This window comes from Mercenaria mercenaria, chromosome 17, assembly GCF_021730395.1.
Source record: "Mercenaria mercenaria strain notata chromosome 17, MADL_Memer_1, whole genome shotgun sequence".
NCBI classification, from domain to species: Eukaryota; Metazoa; Mollusca; class Bivalvia; order Venerida; family Veneridae; genus Mercenaria; species Mercenaria mercenaria.
Window position 1 is genome coordinate 10762788 of NC_069377.1, and position 20816 is coordinate 10783603.

Genomic DNA, 20816 nt, shown 5'->3' on the forward strand with positions numbered 1-20816 from the left:
CTCTAGCTTTGAACTGAAGCATGTTGTTCTAACTTTTCACTGATTTAATTGGTAAATCTTTGCAAAACTACGTAGGATAGTTTGTCTGGTTAATAGTCTGTACCTTCACCGTTGCTGAAAGTGCACGAAAAGTCAACATCGAATATTATCAATTAATACATGAGAAATACAGTTTAACAAAGCATACGCGTAAGATAACATTCTTGTTTTATTCATTCCATTGAAATAATTGTCTTTCTTTGAGAAATGTTTAACGAATTTGTAATAATAAAGGTCCGATTAAGTTGTGCCAAATTCGGATATGTCTGTCCGAAATGTTTTAATAAGTGATCCAGCTCGAACTACTCGTGAAAAAGGTAGCAAAATGATGAAAAGGGGTGTATATAAATACGGAAAGATATCGAAAAAACAGAAAGACAACGAAAGACACCAAAAACCACAATAAAAACATATAAAAAAGACTTATATAAGATGTATTAGACATAAACTATGTTGTTATATTATATTTAAATTACATTTGATGACAAAATAGATTGTGCAAATAAAATTTAAATTATCATAAAAGTGTCTTTCGGTAATGCGCTATGTAGCTCGATACTGAAAGACACCGTGAATCACTTTAAATTCATATGAAAAGATTGAAATTATATTTGATGACGAAATTGATTGTGCAATTAAGATTTTATTGATCATAAATGTGTCTTTCGGTGAAGGGAATACAGCAAAAACCGATCTGTTTTCTCGACAAATAATATCCGAGCTAAATTGTTTTCTCCTAATCAGTCATAGTTATTCACACCTTTGATGGCTTGTGTCATCAACGCCATTAATCAGTGTTGATTAGATTAATATCTTCTGGTAACATGCATTAATTGAGATCACCGTCAGTTTGTAAAAAAAGTATTTTCTGAAGTAACTCCTTTTTGTTCATATATCTGTTTTACTTAAAACATTCTCATTTTGCTCCATCTCAATTATTTCATTTGATAATAATGTTAATATTATATTTTTCTCAAAAAAAAAGAAGAAAAAAAACCTAAATATTTATCACTATTGAAATGTAGTATCTTAGTATTATCTTTGCATTTAACTGTCCGACTGCATGAACGAGCAGTTAACATACAGCGTAAGTTGTCAGTAGCTCTCATATGTATTAATGAAATTCCTAGAGTTCCTTAAATTTCAATGCAAGTGATAAAGACTTCAATTCGTAAGAAGTATAATTGCTACATTAAATGTAATGAACTAAAATGAAAATTAAAACTTTACAGGTAGATCTATCTAAATGTAGAAAAGCATATTTCTAATTTAAGTTGCCAACAAAAAATTAATACTCAAAGCAAGGTTATATATGTTTCATAATTCAGAAAGTGAGCATTGTAAATGTTATGCATTTTACTGAAAAATACAGGAAAATAAAGACATATTATGATAGCAGCATCAATGTAAAATAACATCGCTACCAAAAGAAAGTAATTAACAGATTTTCTATGTTAAGGAGTTATTGATTTTTCAGTTATTAATTATCCGATTACCAGCTTATGCAACAATAAAATTAACAAACTAGTTTTACAAAATCTTTGATTACTAAATTGTACTGTTTTATTATATATCAATTGATTCAAGCAATCTTATTACCAGACTTTTATTAATTGCATTGTTACAGAAAGACACCTGTGAAATATAATTTTAACTGTATAGATAGATTCTTTATTACCTCCTCAGATAGGAGAGCATCATGGCAAAATTATTCAAACAACAATCAATACAAATAAGTAAACTAAATACAAATATATACACAAAGAGCATTAACATGACAAGATACAAACAAGTACAACTTAGTTTCAAAGATAAGAAAAGCGAGAATATAACCAGCCGATATTAAAATGACCAGGAATTGTTTCTGTGCATACAATATCAATTACAAGTACTATGTGCACATATACTTAACTATATTTAAACTATATGACGCAATCTTGTTAAAATTTGGCATTAACAACATATGGATGGATATCACCCTTCTATTCATGCCTTGTCGAAACGAAATACAAGGCAAAAGAAAAGGGTAATCAATAGACAGCTTTCAATTGATTCACAATCGCATTCTTACATACATATGTATATACTTACATATATATACACATATACACACACACATACATATACATACATATATATATACAAATACACACACACATATATATATACATATAAATTTTACAAATTCCATTAACATTGTAATCACTTTAGTAAAGTCTTAAAGTGCTTTTAAAAGAGATTTGAATTTAATTCCGAAAGACACCTGTAAGCATTAATACTAGAACATGTTAAAATTAAATGCATAAATTATCTAGGACGTGTGTATGTTCTTTTTTTTTCGAGAGAGAGAAAAAAGTAATATAAACATTGATTATTATTATTACATGGAAAATTTGAGGTGGGGCGAAATGAAAATGTTTTAAGTAAAATGAATATGTGAATAAAAAGAAGTTACTTCAGAATTTTTGTTTTACAAATTGACGGTGATCTCAATTAATGCATGTTACCTGAAGATATTAATCTAATCAACACTGATTAATGGCGTTGTTGACACAAGCCATCAAAGGTGTGAATAACTGACAGATTAAACAATTTAGTTTGGACGTTACTAATTTCTATTACTTATTGAGAAAACAGATCAATTTTGATTAATAGCGTCTTTCGGTGATATATAAGCTACATAGCGCATTACCGAAAGACACTTTTCTGATCAGTTAAATCTTAATTGCACAATCTATTTCATCATAAGATATAATTTTAATATTTTATAACACCATAATCTGTGTATAAAACATCTAATTTCAATCTTTTCATATGAATTTGAAGTGATTCACGGTGTCTTTCGGTATCGAGCTACATAGCGCATTACCTTAAGACACTTTTATGATGATTTAGATTTTATTTGCACAATCTATTTTGTCATCAAATGTAATATAAATATAATATAACACCATACATTTGTAGTTTATGTCTAATACATCTTATTTAAGTCTTTTTTTTTATATGTTTTATAGTGGTTTTTGGTGTCTTTCTGTTTTTCGGTGTCTTTCGGTATTTATATACACCGGATGAAAAGATAAAATTTAATTTGTTTGTAGTATTAAGTTTGTCAGATTGTCATAGTTTCATTTTGTTTTGTTAGTCTTGCTCTTTCTTATTTCTGGCAACAATAACCAGGTCCAGGATATCAGCGTTTTTAAAGACAATCCCAGTCCCATATATAAAGTCAGACAGTCCATGAAGGTAAAGATTTCTCAGTCAGTAAATGTACAGACTAGGTGTATGAAATATGTAGATATGCAGTGTTGTTCTACAGAAGGTAAACATTATATCAAGGTTGAACTGATCAGTGCAAAGTTGTTGGCCAGATTGGTTTCATTCGGAATTCTTCTCTTTTCTTGTTTTGTTCTTCAACAGTTTTTTTCAGAATTGGAAGAAGAAGGTCAAATGGAAAAGTAAAATAAAGAAGGTCTTTGAGGTGGTAAATATATTTAAAACAAAATGTCTGACTAGCACAAATGTACCAGTTTTTATCAAGAAGTTGAATGAATTCTAAAAACCTCCAAATGGCTTTGTCACTAATTTTATACTTAGCTGAAATATGTTATTGTGTTGCTACGTTATTTTCAGAGGCAGTTACTTATCAACAGAAATGTCTCGTCAGTCGGAAGAAGTTTTGTTGATAGTGAACAATGTGAAGAACAAGAAGGTTGACGGTGTGCTATATATGATGGGAGAAAGGCTGGCATGGATGCAGCCCAGTAAAAACAGCTTCTCATATAGTCATGCCTATGCTGATATAAAATGTAAGAAGCATTTGTACATGTTCTTTATCATACTGAAGAAACTATATAGATCATCAACATCCACCACATTCATTAGTACTGTAGAATCGATTCAATGGACTATAGGCATGAAATTGCGTATCTTTACCAAAATGGCAATTTTAGGGGGATATGAATTCATGGATTTTAAGGTTAAAGATTAAACAAATTGAAATTTCATTTGGATTGGATTTTGTGGATTGACACGACCATGAAATCCATGAAAATTAGTCCCCCTAACACACTTATATAAACCCTTACCCTGCTAATTTTCTATAATGAACTTGTCCATCTTTCAGTTTGGACAGTACCATTAACTTTCAAAAGGGATGCATACCAAAAAGATACTGAATGAATGGTGAAAGTGCAGGCCATGATCAGACTGCACTGATGTGCAGACTGATCATGATCTGCACTGGTCGCAAAGGCAGAATCAATCGTGTCCAGCATGATGAGGGTTAATGATTTCAAATTATGGTTTCTTTATTTGCCTAGATCACAGATATGCCAAGATCATCTTTGCTATATAATCTTTAAAAAGTGACTTTCAGATTATTGAAAATTATTATACTTGCACTTTCTGGACTTCTAATTTTCCTTTAACTATAACATGTAAATTGTTAAGTGAAACTACAATATATTTTAGTACATAGTTATGACGTGTTTGTTTTATTCTTCTTTAGTTTCCTTATAACTTCTTATTTGGGGACTGAGGTTATAAAACTAGATAACATTGATCAATCTAAAATTGCCAGATTGGTTGTTTCTAAGGTAGTGGGGACTTGTCCTCTTTTCTTCAGTACTATATAAAAGATATAGCTTTGAAACTTTGTACAGTTATCAGTATATAGTATTGTTAGTTGAGTAAGAAGGCCAAGAATCATAGCCCTCTTTTGCATTTTGCAACAATTATTGCCTTTTTTAACTTTGAATATTTGTATTTCTTGATTAATTCTTTTGTTTAGGTCAACCTCTCTTGAATACTACAAGAGCTGTAACTTTAAAACTTTGTATACATGTACTTGTTTATTATTGATAGTTGAGTGAATATGCCTAGAATTATTACTCTGTCTTGCATTTTGTCAGAATTGTGGCACTTTTTAACTTAGAAAATTTGTATTTTCTTTTTGTTAATAGTTTTTGTATATGTTCTTTTGTCTTAAAATTTATAAAAGCTTTGAAACTATTTGTTTAAAGAATTACAGTTTTTAAAACCTGATCCTTTTTAATAGCATGTTAAGTTATTTAACTTTTTCATTCATTACAGCACAGAAGATTTCAGCCGACACGAAAGAGCGAGTACAGTTACAGCTTGTGATGCACGATGGAGGTGCAAATACATTCCAGTTCAATAACCCAGCTGGGAGGGCCTCGCAGATGGCAGATAGGGAGAGTGTCAAAGAACTACTTCAACAATTACTACCCAAGTTCCGACGTAAATTGAGCAGTGAGTTAGAGGAAAAGAACAGGTATTTCTAAAGAAACATAAGTATTTATAACCATACAAGTCCTATTTTATTTCAAAGCTCATAGTTCTGTTTAAGACACATAGTGATGTAGGGGCAGAGCATTGGACTCTTGGAGCTTTATTTTTATAGCTGATATATTTTTATGTGATAACTCTAGTTTTATTGATGTTGCTATCTGTTTGAAAAAATGTAATGTTTTGATGTGCATTCTGGAGGCATCCCCCTATAAATGGAGATAACTTTGTTTTATGTTATTATTCATCAGCAGTGAAATGCACACTCGAACATCAGTGACTTAAGCACCAGGGCTCACATCAGTCACATGAGCAATTCATTCCTTACATTTTCTTTTTTTCGGATCACTTGCCACCCAGGATAGCTCAAGCATTTTGCTCATTACCTTGTGACTTCGAGCGATGCATATTATTTCATTTACAGGCTTCTACAAGAGAATCCAGAGTTGTTTCAGTTGTACAAAGATCTTGTTGTGAGTCAGGTGATAACAGCTGAGGAATTCTGGTCAACTCAGGGACCTGTAAGTATTTATATAATGCCAGTCACTTGTATCATTTTCTCTTGGTAAGGTTTCCTTTGTTTAGATTTTTGTAACATAACAGCACAGGCTTCATTCCAACAACTTCATACTTTAGTCAAGGGCAGGCCTGTTGACTTTGAAGTTGGATTAAAGTCTCACGATAAGAATTTTTATACACACACACCTTGGAAGAAGATAGTGATGTCGGTATGTTGGTCCTTTTATCAATAGACTTTTCGGTTTTTTATCAATAACTGGCAAAATTGGTCTATTGAGGTTAAATTTCATATGTTGGTTGCCTGTCATCTGTAGATTACGTCTATGATTTTTGAGGTCCGTGGGTCCAAGGTCAAGGTCGCACTGATCTTCAGACTGAAAACAGCCTTTGCTTAGTAACAAGAGAAAGCTTAGGCCTACAGTGGTCAAACTTCATTGGTCGGTAGATGACCCTGTTGTTTTTGAGGTCTGAAAGCCAAAGGTTAAGGTCACATTGACCTCAAACCTGAAATCAGTACCTGCTCAATTACTTGGGAAGGCTTGGGCCAATACTGGCTGAGTTCATAGGATGGTCCAATGATTGCCTGTTGTAAGTAGATGACCACTAATTTGTTGGAAGTTTTCTACATCAAGAGTTAAGGTGATTTTTAGATTACAAACAGTTTCTTATCAATAGTTGGAGGATGCTTTAGCCTACAGATGTCAGATTTCCTAGGATAGACCATCATGGGAGGGCATATGCGTTTAACTAAGAGCTCTTGCACTTTTTATCTCACCTGTCACAAAGTGACAAGGTGAGCTATTGTGACTGCTTGATGTCCATCGTCAGTCGTGCGTCGTGCGTAGTCCGTCGTCCGTCAACAATTTCTAAAAAAATCTTCTTCTTGAAAACCACTGGGCAGAATTACACCAAACTTCACAGGAATGATCCTTGGGTGGCCCCCTTTCAAAATTGTTCAAAGAATTGAATTCCATGCAGAACTCTGGTTGCCATGGCAACTGAAAGGAAAATTTTTAAAAATCTTCTTGTCCAAAACCACAGGGCCTATGGCTTTGATATCTGGTGTGTAGCATCATCTAGTATTCCTCTACCAAAGTTGTTCAAATTATCCCCCTAGGGTCAAATATGGCCCCGCCCTGGGGGTCACATGGTTTATATAGACTTATATAGGGAAAACTTTGAAAATCTTCTTGTACAAAACCACATGGCCTAGGGCTTTGATATTTGGTATGTAGCATCATCTAGTGGTCCTCTACCAAGATTATTCAAATTATCCCCCTAGGGTCAAATATGGCCACGCCGTGGGGGTCCCAAGTTTTACATAGACTAACATAGGAAAAAAAGTTTAAAAATCTTCTTGTTTGAAACCACAACACTTAGACCTTTGATATTTGGTTTGTAGCATTGTCTTATTGTCTTCGACCAGAATTGTTCAAAATTGTACCCCTGTGGTGAAAAGAGACCCTGCCCTTGGGGTCCCAAGTTTTATATAGACTTATATAGAAAAAAGCTTTAAAAATCTTGTCTGAAACCATGCATCCTAGGATTTTGATATTTGGTATGATGCATTGTCTAGTAGTCCTCTACTAAAATTGTTCAAATTATGCCCCTGGGGTTAAAAGAGGCCCCACCCTGGGGTCACTTAGTTATGTGAGTTATATAGGAAAAATACTTAAAAAATCATCTGATTCTATTTCCAAGACTGTTTAATTATAATTACCTGATGACCCCAAGTAATATGATATCACTTGACTGTGACCTTGACCTACTGACCTAGTTTCTTGTTTTTCAAGATACAGCCTTGAAATTTTGATGACATACACAGTTTTGCACACAAATCGTAAAACTGAATTTCATTGACCATGAATGTGACCTGCTGACTTTCTTAATATTTTATCATCAGTTTGACATTTGAAACATGTAGCTCATATTACTGTGGTGAGCGATCCAGGGTCATCATGACCCTCTTGTTTATCTTTTTGTTCATATAGAATAACCTTTAGCATTGAGATTGGAACATTTTAATTTGAAATATTAACATTTTCTGTTTTACAGAAATATCAAAGTAAAGAGAAAATTGAACAAAAGCAAACTACTGGTGTGTCTGCAGCATTCTTGGTAAGTTTGTTTTCATATTAATTGTGGTTGAGAGGTTACAGTCTCAGACTTTAAATCTATTGCCCTTCACCTCTGTGGGTTTGTATCCTGCTTAGGTTATGTGAAGAAGTCACCCAGCTGGCATGTTGCATTCGTGGTTCTACATAGGTTATCACATATGCCTGAAACAATTTCAAGAAGAGTACATATTGTCTTCCGCCATTGAAAGCTGGAAGATTCTAAGAATGATAAAACCAACGATATGGAAATATAACTTTACAAACTGGATTTATCCAGCTGGCTTATGGAAGATTGATAGTTCTACCCAGGTACCCACTTGTGATGAATAGATGCACAAAGGGGCACCTGGGGTCTTCCTCCACCATCAAAGCTGGAAAGTTGCCATATGACATATAATTGTGTTGGTGCAACGTTAAAGCCAGCAAAAACAAAAAACAAACTGGAAATTTTGTAAGTTTTAAATGTAGACATAATTAAGTTCATTTGTTATAAAATTATTGTCCCATTCAGCATTACTTATTATAATATTTGAAAAAAAATTACATTATTAATAACCTGTATTTCAGGCTGACATTAAACCAGAGACAGATGGCTGCAATGGGTTGAAGTATAACCTCACTGCAGATATCTTAGAGTCTATATTTAGAACCTATCCAATGGGTAAATGATTATTTAAGTAATGATAAACTAGTTCAGTGTTAAAGGCATATTTAAAACAACATACTGTATATGTAGTGTTGCATTATGGGCTTCTATGGCTGAGTGGTTACGGTCACTGTCTCTGAATCGGCTTCCCGTCCTCACTGTGGGTTTGAAATGTAGATTTCTTACATGTTAGGACCCCATCCAGCTGGCTTACAGAACATTTGGGTTCTGCCCCAGTTGCTGGCCTGTGTCTGAAATAATGCCAAAAGGGACACCTTGGGTCTTCCTTCACCGTCAAAAAGTGGAAAGTTGCCATGTGTGGTTAGAATATGTCGATGTGATTTACATGTAAACCCAATAAAACTAACAAAGTTTTTACTATTTTACTTACTCTAAACGTTTTATGCTTTTCTGACAAGTGCAGTTTTTTTTCCAGTAAATGCCAGTTTTTCTAAATTTCATGCATATATTAGGAATGGCATACTAATTCACTAAAAAAGCATCAACAGTTGGTTTCTTTGTCGTGTAGTAGGCTTGTGAGCATTTTGATAATTTAGATCCATTCCAGCTGTAAAATTTAGATCTGTGAAACCCTTACTTAAAATTTAAACAATGGCAGAAAGTCAGAAAAATACAGCACTAAAGACCAAGTTTATATATATATTATTCTCTCCAATGCAGTAAAGAAGAAACATGCAGAGTATGTACCTCATGAGATGACAGAGAGTGAGTTCTGGACAAGATTTTTCCAGTCACATTACTTCCACAGGGACCGCATGACTTTAGGGACCAAAGATCTGTTTTCAGACTGTGCCAAAAAGGATGAGGAAGGTTTGTTTCACATACTATGCTTTAGGCTTTTCACAGGTCTCATTACTTGAGATGTATTTGTTTACAAATAAGAAGCGGCTCACCTATATATAGATAGAGGTACTTCTGTGGCTGAGAGATTTATATTGCAGGTTTTGAATCATTCACTGCTGCGGGATTAAAACTTTCCTGGCAGTGTAGAATTCTTTTATGTGAAGAAGTTATTCCTCCATTATCAAAAGCTGGAAAATAGTCGTGTAACCTAATATGTGTCTTTTGATTGATTCTATGGTCAAAATAATTATTAAGCTTTAAGGCATCGCCTACAGTGGCAGCCATTTGACTCAAAATTTTACATGCAAATTTTCATAAAAATAAAAGATGACTGGTAACTATAAAGTCAATAAATTTGTCAAAATTATGTTTTAAATATCTATGTGAACATATGCAAATAGAAGGATGTGCATTTCACTACCTGTATTATGCCTTTATTCGATATTTTTTATGACAAAATTTTGCAGTTTTATCTGCAGTCAAACTCGATATATATTCAATACATTTCAAAGATAATTACAGCCAATTGTAAAGCAGACCGTGAAGAATAAAGTCTTCAGAAATTATTTTGAAATTTTACCTGATTACTGAATTATACACAGAAGTCCCAACACCATCAATTTATCCAATTTGTGTTATCTGTTCACACATAATTTACATGTATATAAACAGGTGATATTATAGGATTATGTATAGGTTTACCTGGCTACCTGTGGTCAGTAATGTATGAACAAACAACATTTTAAATTAAATTGACATGGGGTTGTCTTTTTGTGTCTAATGCAATAACCAGGAACAATTTCGACAAAAATCCGTAGGAGTTTGCAGTATACATATTGTACTATGAAATTAACTAAATTTTGTCTTTGTAATATCTTTTATATTGGAGTTCTACTGCACATAAAATTTCAGTATTTTGGGGTAAATTTTCTGTCTAAACGAGACTCAAATATTTTACAAGCGGCATATGTACTATAAATCATCATATGCTTCTTATGTTGATGATAATTTGACCAGCTGTTAAGGCTTTAGTGCAATTTTCAAGAGAAAAATACTCGGCCTGAAAATATGAACTGATACTGAGTTGTGACTGTGGCGATGCCTTAAAACTGGAAAGGAATTTTGTGTCAGTTACATATGTCTTTTTTTAGAAATCAAGACAGAAGTTGAAAAGAAAAATACAGACCCTTTACTAGATCTAACAGCGCACAAAGATGGGAATTTGGAAGAGGTAAGTTCCCTTTGTATCTGAATTTGTTTATCTTTCTCACAGTGTCTGATACATGTTAATAAGAAATGCATTTACTGTAAAATCTTTCTTGATATATTTTTGCAAAACTTAATAGATATGAATAATAACTTTATTTAAATGTGTACTCACAAAATTAATTTGACCTAAGAGACAGGTCTAAGCCTGAAAATACATCTTGGATTATTTTTCAGTCATAATGGTAGAACAGTTTCTGTTACATCTGTTAACAGTCAAAATTTGGTTAGGGAACCATGCATTTATCCTGTTTTTCCATATCAGTTTTAAAATGCAATTTTTCATGCTAGGGCTATGGAGGTACAGGAGATGATAAACGAGGGGCGATGAATCCAGCCAACCGCACCATGATCCGAAGATTCAACCACCACTCATCTATGGTGCTTAAAGCCTGTGAGCAAGCTGGCAGTCAGGCTGACTCAGGTATTACTTTAAATCTTCTTTGATATTGATAGCTGGAGCCTGGAGGCTGGAGCCTCGTAACCACCTAAACAGTTACCCTCGAGACCGGAAATTCCCATCTGCACCTACAACCAGTGAAAGAATCTTATATTTTAATCAATAAATTAGAAAAGACACTCATGTCAGATCCTGCATTGTGTAAGATCCTCTTCTGATGCTAACACTATAAGAACATCCATTTTAGAATGGTAAATTACAGTATATACATGACACACTTGTTACTGATTTAGGAAATTCTGGTCTAACAAATGGAAACCACACGTCACCAAATGGGACAGATGCACGGGTAAATGGTGAAAGCAGTAAGGAACAGAACCATGAACCTCCACAGAAAAAGGTTTGTCTTCTCTCTTGTGTCTAACAACTATTAAAATAAAAGAAATGGGGTATAAAATCATTTGAAATTAAAAATCATAAAGTATATTACACTTATATAATTTATATATTTTTGAAAAAGGGGCCTCTGTGGCCGACTGGTTAAGGTCGCTGGCTTCAAATCACCTGCCCCTCACTGATGTGGGTTTGAGCCTCACTTGGGACGTAGGATTCTTCATGTGAGGAAGCCATCCTGCTGGCTTATGGAAGGTCGGTGGTTCTACCCAGGTGTCCACCCCTGATGAGAGGCACCTTCTGAACTAATTAGAATTGTAATCTTGTAAAAGATTTAAGATAGTATTAAACAAAAGGAGGTACTATGTGTCTGCTTGAAAGTATTGTAAAATCATTAGTAATCTTGGGAACTAATTTAAGTAGATTTCATGGAGGTGTCAGCCAGAACAAACAAAGAAACTTCCTATTTATTTTATGTTCAAACTCTAAAATCATCAAATTAAAGCCCCCAAGAAATAGCCTTTTTAGTCCAAACCCTGAAATTTCATGCCAAAAAAAATGATTTCCCAGTATTGTGCTAGAGTTTGCAGGTAGTTTGAACTTAGGAAGTCCACCATGAATTTGTTGCCAACAGATTGAACCATGCTATGAGAAAACCAACATAGTGCGTTTGCGACCAGCATGGATCCAGACCAGCCTGCGCATGCGAGCAGTCTGGTCAGGATCCATGCTGTTCGCTAACAGTTTCTCTAATTGCAATAGGCTATGAAAGCGAACAGCATGGATCTTGACCAGACTGTGCAGATGCACAGGCTGGTCCGGATCCATGCTGGTTGCAAAGCCACTATGTTGGTTTTCTCATGGTGCAGCTCAGTATTGTCATATTTGCTTCTGTTAATATATGGAAGTGCAGATTCTTTAATAAATACATGACATACAGTGGTTTCAGTGCAATACTGATTTGCCAGTACTTGTCATTATTTTAAACAGATTGGCTTCCTCTCAGCAATAAGATTGATGAAAATAAACTTTGTTTTTAGCTCACGTCACATAGTGACAAGGTGAGCTTTTGTGATCGCGCAGCGTCCGTCCGTAAACGTTTGCTTGTGACCACTCTAGACACTCTAGAGGTCACATTTTTTACGGGATCTTTATGAAAATTGGTCAGAATGTTCATCTTGATGGTATCTAGGTCAGGTTTGAAACTGGGTCACGTGCCCTCAAAAACTAGGTCAGTAGGTCTAAAAATAGAAAAACCTTGTGACCTCTCTAGAGGCCATACTTTTCAATGGATCTTCATGAAAGTTAGTCAGAATGTTCATCTTGATGATATTTAGGTCAAGTTCGAAACTGGGTTACATGCGGTCAAAAACTAGGTCAGTAAGTCAAATAATAAAAAAACCTTGTGACCTCTCTAGAGGCCAGATTTTTCATGGGATCTGTATGAAAGTTGGTCTGAATGTTCATCTTGATGATTTCTAGATCAAGTTCGAAACTGGGTCAACTGCGGTCAAAAACTAGGTCAGTAGGTCTAAAAATTGAAAAACCTTTTGACCTCTCTAGAGGCCATACTTTTGAATGGATGTTCATGAAAATTGGTCAGAATGTTCACCTTGATGATATCTAGGTCAAGTTCGAAACTGGGTCACGGGCCTTCAATAACTAGGTCAGTAGGTCAAATAATAAAAAAACCTTGTGACCTCTCTAGAGGTCGTATTTTTCATGGGATCTGTATGAAAATTGGTCTGAATGTTCATCTTGATGATATCTAGGTCAGGTTTGAAACTGGGTCAACTGCGGTCAAAAACTAGGTCAGTAGGTCTAAAAATAGAAAAACCTTTTGACCTCTCTAGAGGCCATATTTTTCAATGGATCTTCATGAAAATTGGTCTGAATGTTCACCTTGATGATATCTAGGTAAATTCGAAACTGGGTCACGGGTGGTCAAAAACAAGGTCAGTAGGTATAAAAATAGAAAAACCTTGTGACGTCTCTAGAGGCCATATTTTTCATGAGGTCTTCATGGAAATTGGTGAGAATATTCACCTTGATGATATCTAGGTCAGGTTTAAAACTGGGGTCACGTGCCTTCAAAAACTAGGCCATTAGGTCAAATAGTAGAAAAACCTTGTGACCTCTCTAGAGGCCATATTTTCAATGGATCATCATGAAAATTGGTCAGAATTTTTATCGTGATGATATCTAGGTCAAGTTCAAAACTGGGTCACATGAGCTCAGAAACTAGGTCACTAAGTCAAATAATAGAAAAAATGACATCATACTCAGTTCAAAACTGGGTCATGTGGGGCGATTCAGGACCATCATGGTCCTCTCGTTCATAGGTGTTATTACAGAACCGTTACCATAATTATTTATGGAATTTGCATTTTTTTGCATTTATATTGTCTAGGCACGAATCAGGGAGAAACTTCATTATGACGACTTAGAAGAGCAACAAATTAAGAATGGCGTGAACCTACGTTTGTCTCGAATGGAACGCTATCTCCATGGTCCGACACCTGTAACATCATCACGTTATGCTTCGAGTGAGGATTTAATCTCAGCAACAAACTCAGTGTCTGCTGAAATAGACTTGTGGTATCCAGATCTCAGTCATGTAAGAACTTTGTAATGCTTGTATTAAGGTACTTAAACATAATTCAGAAAAACATGACAGTGCAGTGACTTCTGGGTCTGCCTCGTGAGAAACTTTCTTCAGATATATTTCAGGGTCTGCCCAACCATGAAACTATAATAATTGTGTTGGGAGATAGCACAGACCTAAAATAGTCAAAGAAAATGATGTCAAAAATATCATGGAATTTAGAAACTGCTTGTTTTGTGCTAGAAAAAATAGAGAAATATACCCAAAAATAGCCTTGGTCCCTTTTAGAGGCCACTAGTTTATACAAAATACAGGTGTTACTTACAATTGTTACTATTCATGATTCAGTGTGTCATGCATTATTCAAAAAAAAATGTCAGGGTACTGTGAGCAGCTTAGGGCCACTATGGGCCTCTTGTCTTTGATTTGAGTAAAATGGCTGTATCATCACTGTATGTCATTTGACAAAGCTTTGAAACATAGAAACAATATTGACTTTGATAGTCTTTTAGTATGGAACACTCAGAGGGTGCCATTATCATAAAGAAAATACTAGTTCCAGTTTTCAGTGATGCTCTGGCAAAGTACTGGTGAAATGTAATCAAGACCTCCAGTTAAATTATTTCCCATAATCAAATCACCCAACAACGACAAAAGTTGTGAGTTAGTGAAAGTAAAATAAGCAAAAAAAAATGCTTCAGTATATCTTATTTATCATAACATGCTCTATTTTCAAAAGTGACAAAAGACATCAAGAATGTATATTTCCCATATTTGTTTAGTGTCTGGTATTTACTGTAGAAGTTATCAAACTCAGAATTGAAATATTTGATATTTAGGTTATGCATGGTACCACAGCTGTCAGTATTCTTGGAGAGTTGTCACCAGGTGGCACTTTGATGCAGGGAACCACACAGCAACAGTTAAATCGTAAGTTCTGTTTGATAGTTTGAAAGTTATCTGAATCCCTGATATACCAATGAAAGAAATCTTTTTCTCGTTGAAGATGGTACAGATTGTTTTGCATGAGCTGTATAATGCGTTTTAAATGTAGAAATAAAATTACTATACAAACTCACTGTGAAGTTACATTGATTAATGTGTTGTCCTTCTGTCATGTACATGTACAAATCCTTCTGTCATGTACAGTCCTTCTGTCATGTACAGTCCTTCAGTCATGTACATGTACAGTCAAACTTTGTGTGCTCAGACTCAGATAATTCAAACACTACCATTTGCTTGAACTCATTGTCGAGTCCCGGCAAAATCCCTAAATAAAATATTTTGTTGGATGCCTCAAACTACAGATAACTCCAACACATTTTCTGGTCCCGTCAAGTTTAAGCGAAAGAAGTTTGATTGTATATATGTATGCACATGTCAAAATGAGTCTTTCTTGCAGAGTTTTTAACCCTTGCCCTACTAAATTTATTTCCAAGATGAACTTGCTCATCTTTCAATTTTGACAGTACCATTAATTGTTAAAAGAGGTGCTTACCAAAAAGATACTGGCAAACAGTGCAGATTTTGATCAGACTCACAAATATGCAGGCTGATTATAATCTACACTTGCCGCAAAGGCAGAGTCAACCATGTCCAGCATGATAAGGGTTAAGGTCATTGATTCCCCTCAGCTTTGTGAGGAAGCCTTCCAGCTAGCACTCAGAAGGTTGATGATTCTACTCAGTTGCTGGAAATAATGTCCAGACCTGCACCTGCAGTCTCCTTTCAACGTTAAAAAGCTGTCACTAAATGACCTGCATTGTATCTCTGTGGTTAAAATCTCAGCAGAATAAACATACATAGAAATTGGAAGTTCAGGGTCAAAATTCATGTCTGTTTATACAGGAATTTTCCTTGATAATCTTAATCAGTTTAGAAAATTGCATATAATGTGTTCTCCCTAAGTAACGCTTCCTTCTTATTAACATGCTCCCCCACTATATTTCGATAAAAAAAATATTTTTTAGAAATTATGTCATAAGTGAATACCAGTAATATGGTTTGCTATACTAGTTAAAATTTATTCATTAGAAGTTGGATGTAGTAAAACCGTAAAACAATTGGGTCTTTAATAAACATTCCCCATCTCCTGGGTTTTAATTAGGGAATATAATTATGGTACATGAAGCAGTTTCCAAATTGACTGTGCATGATTGTCAGAGCAGTATTTGTACTGATTCATTAAAATTGTTTTCAGAAATGGTTCCAGAAGATATGCAAAATGAGTTGAAACAAAATTACAATGCATTATGTGAACTACTGCGACATTTCTGGTCATGTTTTCCTGTATCATCCAAATTTTTAGAAGAAAAGGTGAGATTGTTGTTTTGTAATCTTTTTTAAATGGTGTCAGCTTATTGGTTTTCAACATCTGGTTTTCAGCATATTTGTTTTTTCAGCATATTTGGTTTTAAGTATATTAAATTTCAACATATTGGGTTGTTTGATATAGACTTAAAGCAATATGTCAGCACTGATTAGGTTATAAATTGGTAATGAGTTAGCAAACTTAACTTCCTGGATTTAATACAGATAATAATTTGTTCTCTGCAAGTAACTTACAACTTTCCCACTTGAATCTGAGGTGGAAGACGAGTTACTTTAATTAAAGAGCACTAGACTATCAATAAAACATGATCAGTTTTGATTTTTGTCAGGGAATATGTTGGAGACCAGTCTCGAAAGTTCAGCACCTGATTTGGCTATTTCTGAGCGCTTTATTGAAATTGACCAATCAGAAGACTGCTTTCTAAGACTGGTTTCCATAATCAGTTTTATATCTTTAGGCACCACTGGCTTTTCCCTGGAAAGATGTTCCAGGGTGATTCAGGTAATTTCAAGATTTCTTCATAATTAAGACTAAAGAAGACAACTTTCAGCTTAAATTCCCTAGTTTGTTTTCCATATGGCATGCAGGTAATTTGATTTGCGATTTGACCTTGAATATTTACAGGTTGTAAAAATGAAATCCACATTAGAACGATTTAACATGGCAAAGTTAAATCCTCTCAAAGACAAGTTGCAAGCAAATCATTATAGTATGGATGTAAGTAATCTTTTTTATAACTAATTCCAAGTAAGTTCCAGTTATAAATTTTCACCTGTATTTTGCGAGTATGCGAGACAAAAATGTGACAAAATATCTGATACCCATTTTTGGAGTCTTAGAGGTCATAAGATTTAAAAAATAAAAAATGAGATTCAAAAGCTATTGTGGGAAAATGGGTGGGTATAACAACCCTTTGGCTTTCATAGGAAACTCAGATAACAAGGGTTAATTTGTTTAGGTGACTCAGTGATATAAGCAGTTTGTTTGCACATAAATGTTTGTATATTTTTGGCTGTATTACCATCAGGTTTATCATGTTTTGTTTATTTAAAAATTCAGAAATTGTACTTTTTTAACACATTAAAGTATTTTAACAGTTTCAAGTAAAATTAACAGATCCTTGGTAAATTTACATATGTTGGTATATTCATTATTTTTGTCATTTCAGCTGACAGGACATATGCAAGACCTACTTAACACAGCATATACCAAATTTGACACTTGGCAGGCCAGGAGACAATCAAAGAAATCTTGAAGCTATATCTGTGATAAAAAATGATGGACATGGTTATAAAAATGTGCTTTTACCTTTAGCCTGCTAAATTTCTAGAATGGACTGGTCCATCATTCAATTTGGGCAGTACCACTTCTTATTCAAAGGGGTTTTCACTGAAAATTTACAGACTGAATAGCAAACAGCAAATCCATGCAGGCTGATCTTGGTCTGCACTGGTCACAAAAGCAAAATCAATTGCTGCCAGCAGGCTAAAGGTTAATGATATTTCTTATATATGTGAGAATATATATAACATTTAGGGATAGTAAGTGGTTTATAGTGAAGATATCGACTTGAGTTGATAAAACATTGACACAGCAATATTGACAATAAATACCATAGATTTTCAGTTTAAGGTTGTTACACACATTTGTTACTGGAAGTTGAAAGTAAATATTGCATTACATACTAGTAGTTTATCTCAGATTAAAATCTATCTCTGGTATTGAAAGTTTATAGTACTTAAACTTACTACAATGAATGGAAAGCAGCCTTTATGTTTATTAATCAAACTGAAAAATGTACGACATTTTTCAAGATTGTTTATAGCAATTGTTTAGTATGTCTAAAAGTTGAATATTGAAGCAGACCAAAAAGGAACCTACATGTTTATTAACAGAACTGACTTCACCATTTTTCATAAGATATTGTGTCTGAAATCATTCGACCTCCACTGCTGATTCATGTGGGGAAGTTGGCAGATACTTGTGGAGAACATGTTTGTACTGCACAGAATCCGGGAGCACTGGTTAGGTGAACTGCCTGTCATTTTATGACTGAAATACTGTTGAAAAAAGGCATTAAGCACAACATAAACAAAAAAAACCAACATATTTCAGAGGAATGTTATAATAAATGGTTTAGTATTATATGTATCTTAAAGTTTTGAATATAAAAAAGTCTTTTACATGACATATAAACAATGCTCAATATTTTGTTGGTAGATATTACCTGTAAATAGAAAAGATCGTCTTAAAAAGAATCTCACTTCAGTAAATTTGGAAAATATTAAACAGTTAATGTATATTGATGAAGTAAATATCCAAGTTTATGGATCCGACCAAGATTATGTTCACATAGGCCGACAGGCTTTGACTTGGATATTCAACGATATATCATGAAATAAGTTTTTTTATTCCATAACTTCACTTAGAAGATAGCGGTTTTTAGATTGTTCATAAAAAGAAATGTTTACAGTCAGTGCGTAGTTTTATCAAAACATTTATGGAGACCAGATATAATTGGCTGGTGGTTGACATATCTATATTTAGGATATTGCGTGCGTTTGTTTTGAGGAATAGTTGCTCGTTCAAGTTTAGTTACAAGAATAATTATCTTTTTTTGCAGTGAATATATTAAACTTTTTATGGACCTCATTTTGACTAGTCACATGTCCAACCAACGAGATAAGCGGAATTTGTGCTCGGAAAGGGGTGCTCACAAAAAAGATACTGACTGAATGACGAACAGTGCAGATCATGATCAGACTGCACAGATGTGCAAGCTGATCATGATCATCACTGGTCGCAATGACAGAATCAATTGTGTCCAGTATGGTAAGAGTTAAGATATCGGTGGTCTGTTTTTAAGTAAAAGTAGTGTTTATAACCTACTGAACATGTTTGCTGTTACTGACTGGCTGTCTAAAGAAAAAAAAGTTCAAAGAATTTTTCTGCATATGCAAGCAGATGAATTTTACTTCCATCTTTTTTGAAAATGATACCTTTAATGCCATCGTTCTGACAAACTACTTATCTATTTGGCACGGCCTAAGCATGCTTCTCAAGAACTATTCTACTGAATGCTTTCAAACTATTCACAAATCTTTGACATCATGTTTGCAAAATTATACCACTTTTTCAACATAGAAAAAAATTGGTAAAGCTTTTGTATGTAAGCTAGTATTATTTGGAACAGTCTCAAATAGTCAAGGGCATTGTCATTAGACAGCTTTTGCTCACTTTGAAATATGGGCATAATGTAACTTTAAAAAGGTAAAACTGTGTATATGATGTTTAAAATGCATTGTATTGAGGGAGGGAAAAAGAGTACAAAATGTGATATGATTAAATGATTTAAAAAATGCAGAATGTTTTTTTTTCTATTTGTGATATCTTCTGCGACATCTATAAGTGTTTTATATTTGTGCCCACATTGCTACAAAGTTACTAATATCATCAGTTTTGATCCATTTCACCCCTGATCTATTAATTTAGGGCTACAGTGATGATCAGTCTGTGCATGTTAGTCAGGGCCAAATCCAGCTACATGCATTCTCAACAGCACCGACCGTCTCAAGTGCCATACTTGTGACAATGTCGTCTTGTACTAGCTCCTTTTGATCAGAGTTGCACTGTCTGAAATACCCTGATTTCCTCTTTACCATTCAGTATCTATGCACTGGATGTGTGTGTGTGTTTGGCACTCAGCTGATGTCTAGGTTTGCACATTCTGTATGCCTAAACCTTCTCCTACCATTGACATTGTATTAACTGTACTGGTACCTAGGCCCCTACTGCCAGGCTGAAAAAACCATTTTCTGCCTGTCCTCTGGTCTTTACCAGCTCATTGATAAAATCAGTAGGTGTGTTCTGCATTAATTGCCTTAAATTTAACACTTTAATTAATCAAAAGTGCCTAATTTCACATTTTTACAATTACAGACACATAATTATATTGAGCAATCTTCAGGAAACTTATGTGAAATGTATAGCTAAGAGTGATAATGGACAAGTGTGCTCTAGATAACACTAGACTTCTGGCTTTTGAATTAGTCAAAAATTGCCACATTTCACCTTATTGACACATTGGATGCCACATTTGTTGAGTAGTCATCTTGCAAATTTAGTGTATATTGCACCATGATCAAACAGAATTTCGATAATGGCCACGATTGTCCTGGAAATATGAGTTACGGCCCTTTAGTTTGTCAAAATCGCATAATTTCACGTTTTCTATCTGATATACATGAAACCTCGATCATCTTGGGTCAAAACAAAATTCCTGTTCACTCTCTATATGTCGCATTTCTCAACTGGTGTACATGAAACAT

The 20816-nt window shown here is 34.3% G+C and overlaps 1 protein-coding gene across 1 annotated transcript; it reads left to right on the forward strand.

Annotated features, from left to right (window-relative positions):
- The first annotated feature begins 39 nt into the window (after nucleotides 1–39).
- LOC123537332 (general transcription factor IIH subunit 1-like) lies at nucleotides 40–18209 on the forward strand. The gene is made up of 15 exons (XM_045321015.2): nucleotides 40–189; nucleotides 3670–3845; nucleotides 5131–5332; nucleotides 5771–5867; nucleotides 7921–7983; nucleotides 8550–8643; nucleotides 9310–9459; nucleotides 10644–10723; nucleotides 11050–11182; nucleotides 11452–11558; nucleotides 13962–14168; nucleotides 14996–15086; nucleotides 16357–16472; nucleotides 17113–17205; nucleotides 17657–18209. The coding sequence occupies exons 2-15, from the start codon at nucleotides 3692–3694 to the stop codon at nucleotides 17741–17743; spliced, it is 1674 nt and encodes a 557-aa protein (XP_045176950.2). The 5' UTR covers nucleotides 40–189; nucleotides 3670–3691; the 3' UTR covers nucleotides 17744–18209.
- Nucleotides 18210–20816: the final 2607 nt, after the last annotated feature.

Bases quoted from the DNA above. Each gene is read 5' to 3' on its own strand.
- LOC123537332 (XM_045321015.2), top strand. From the start codon at position 3,692: ATGTCTCGTCAGTCGGAAGAAGTTTTGTTGATAGTGAACAATGTGAAG. The intron at 3,846-5,130 runs GTAAGAAGCATT...CATTCATTACAG, and splicing joins TGCCTATGCTGATATAAAAT to CACAGAAGATTTCAGCCGAC. The intron at 14,169-14,995 runs GTAAGAACTTTG...TTTGATATTTAG, and splicing joins GGTATCCAGATCTCAGTCAT to GTTATGCATGGTACCACAGC.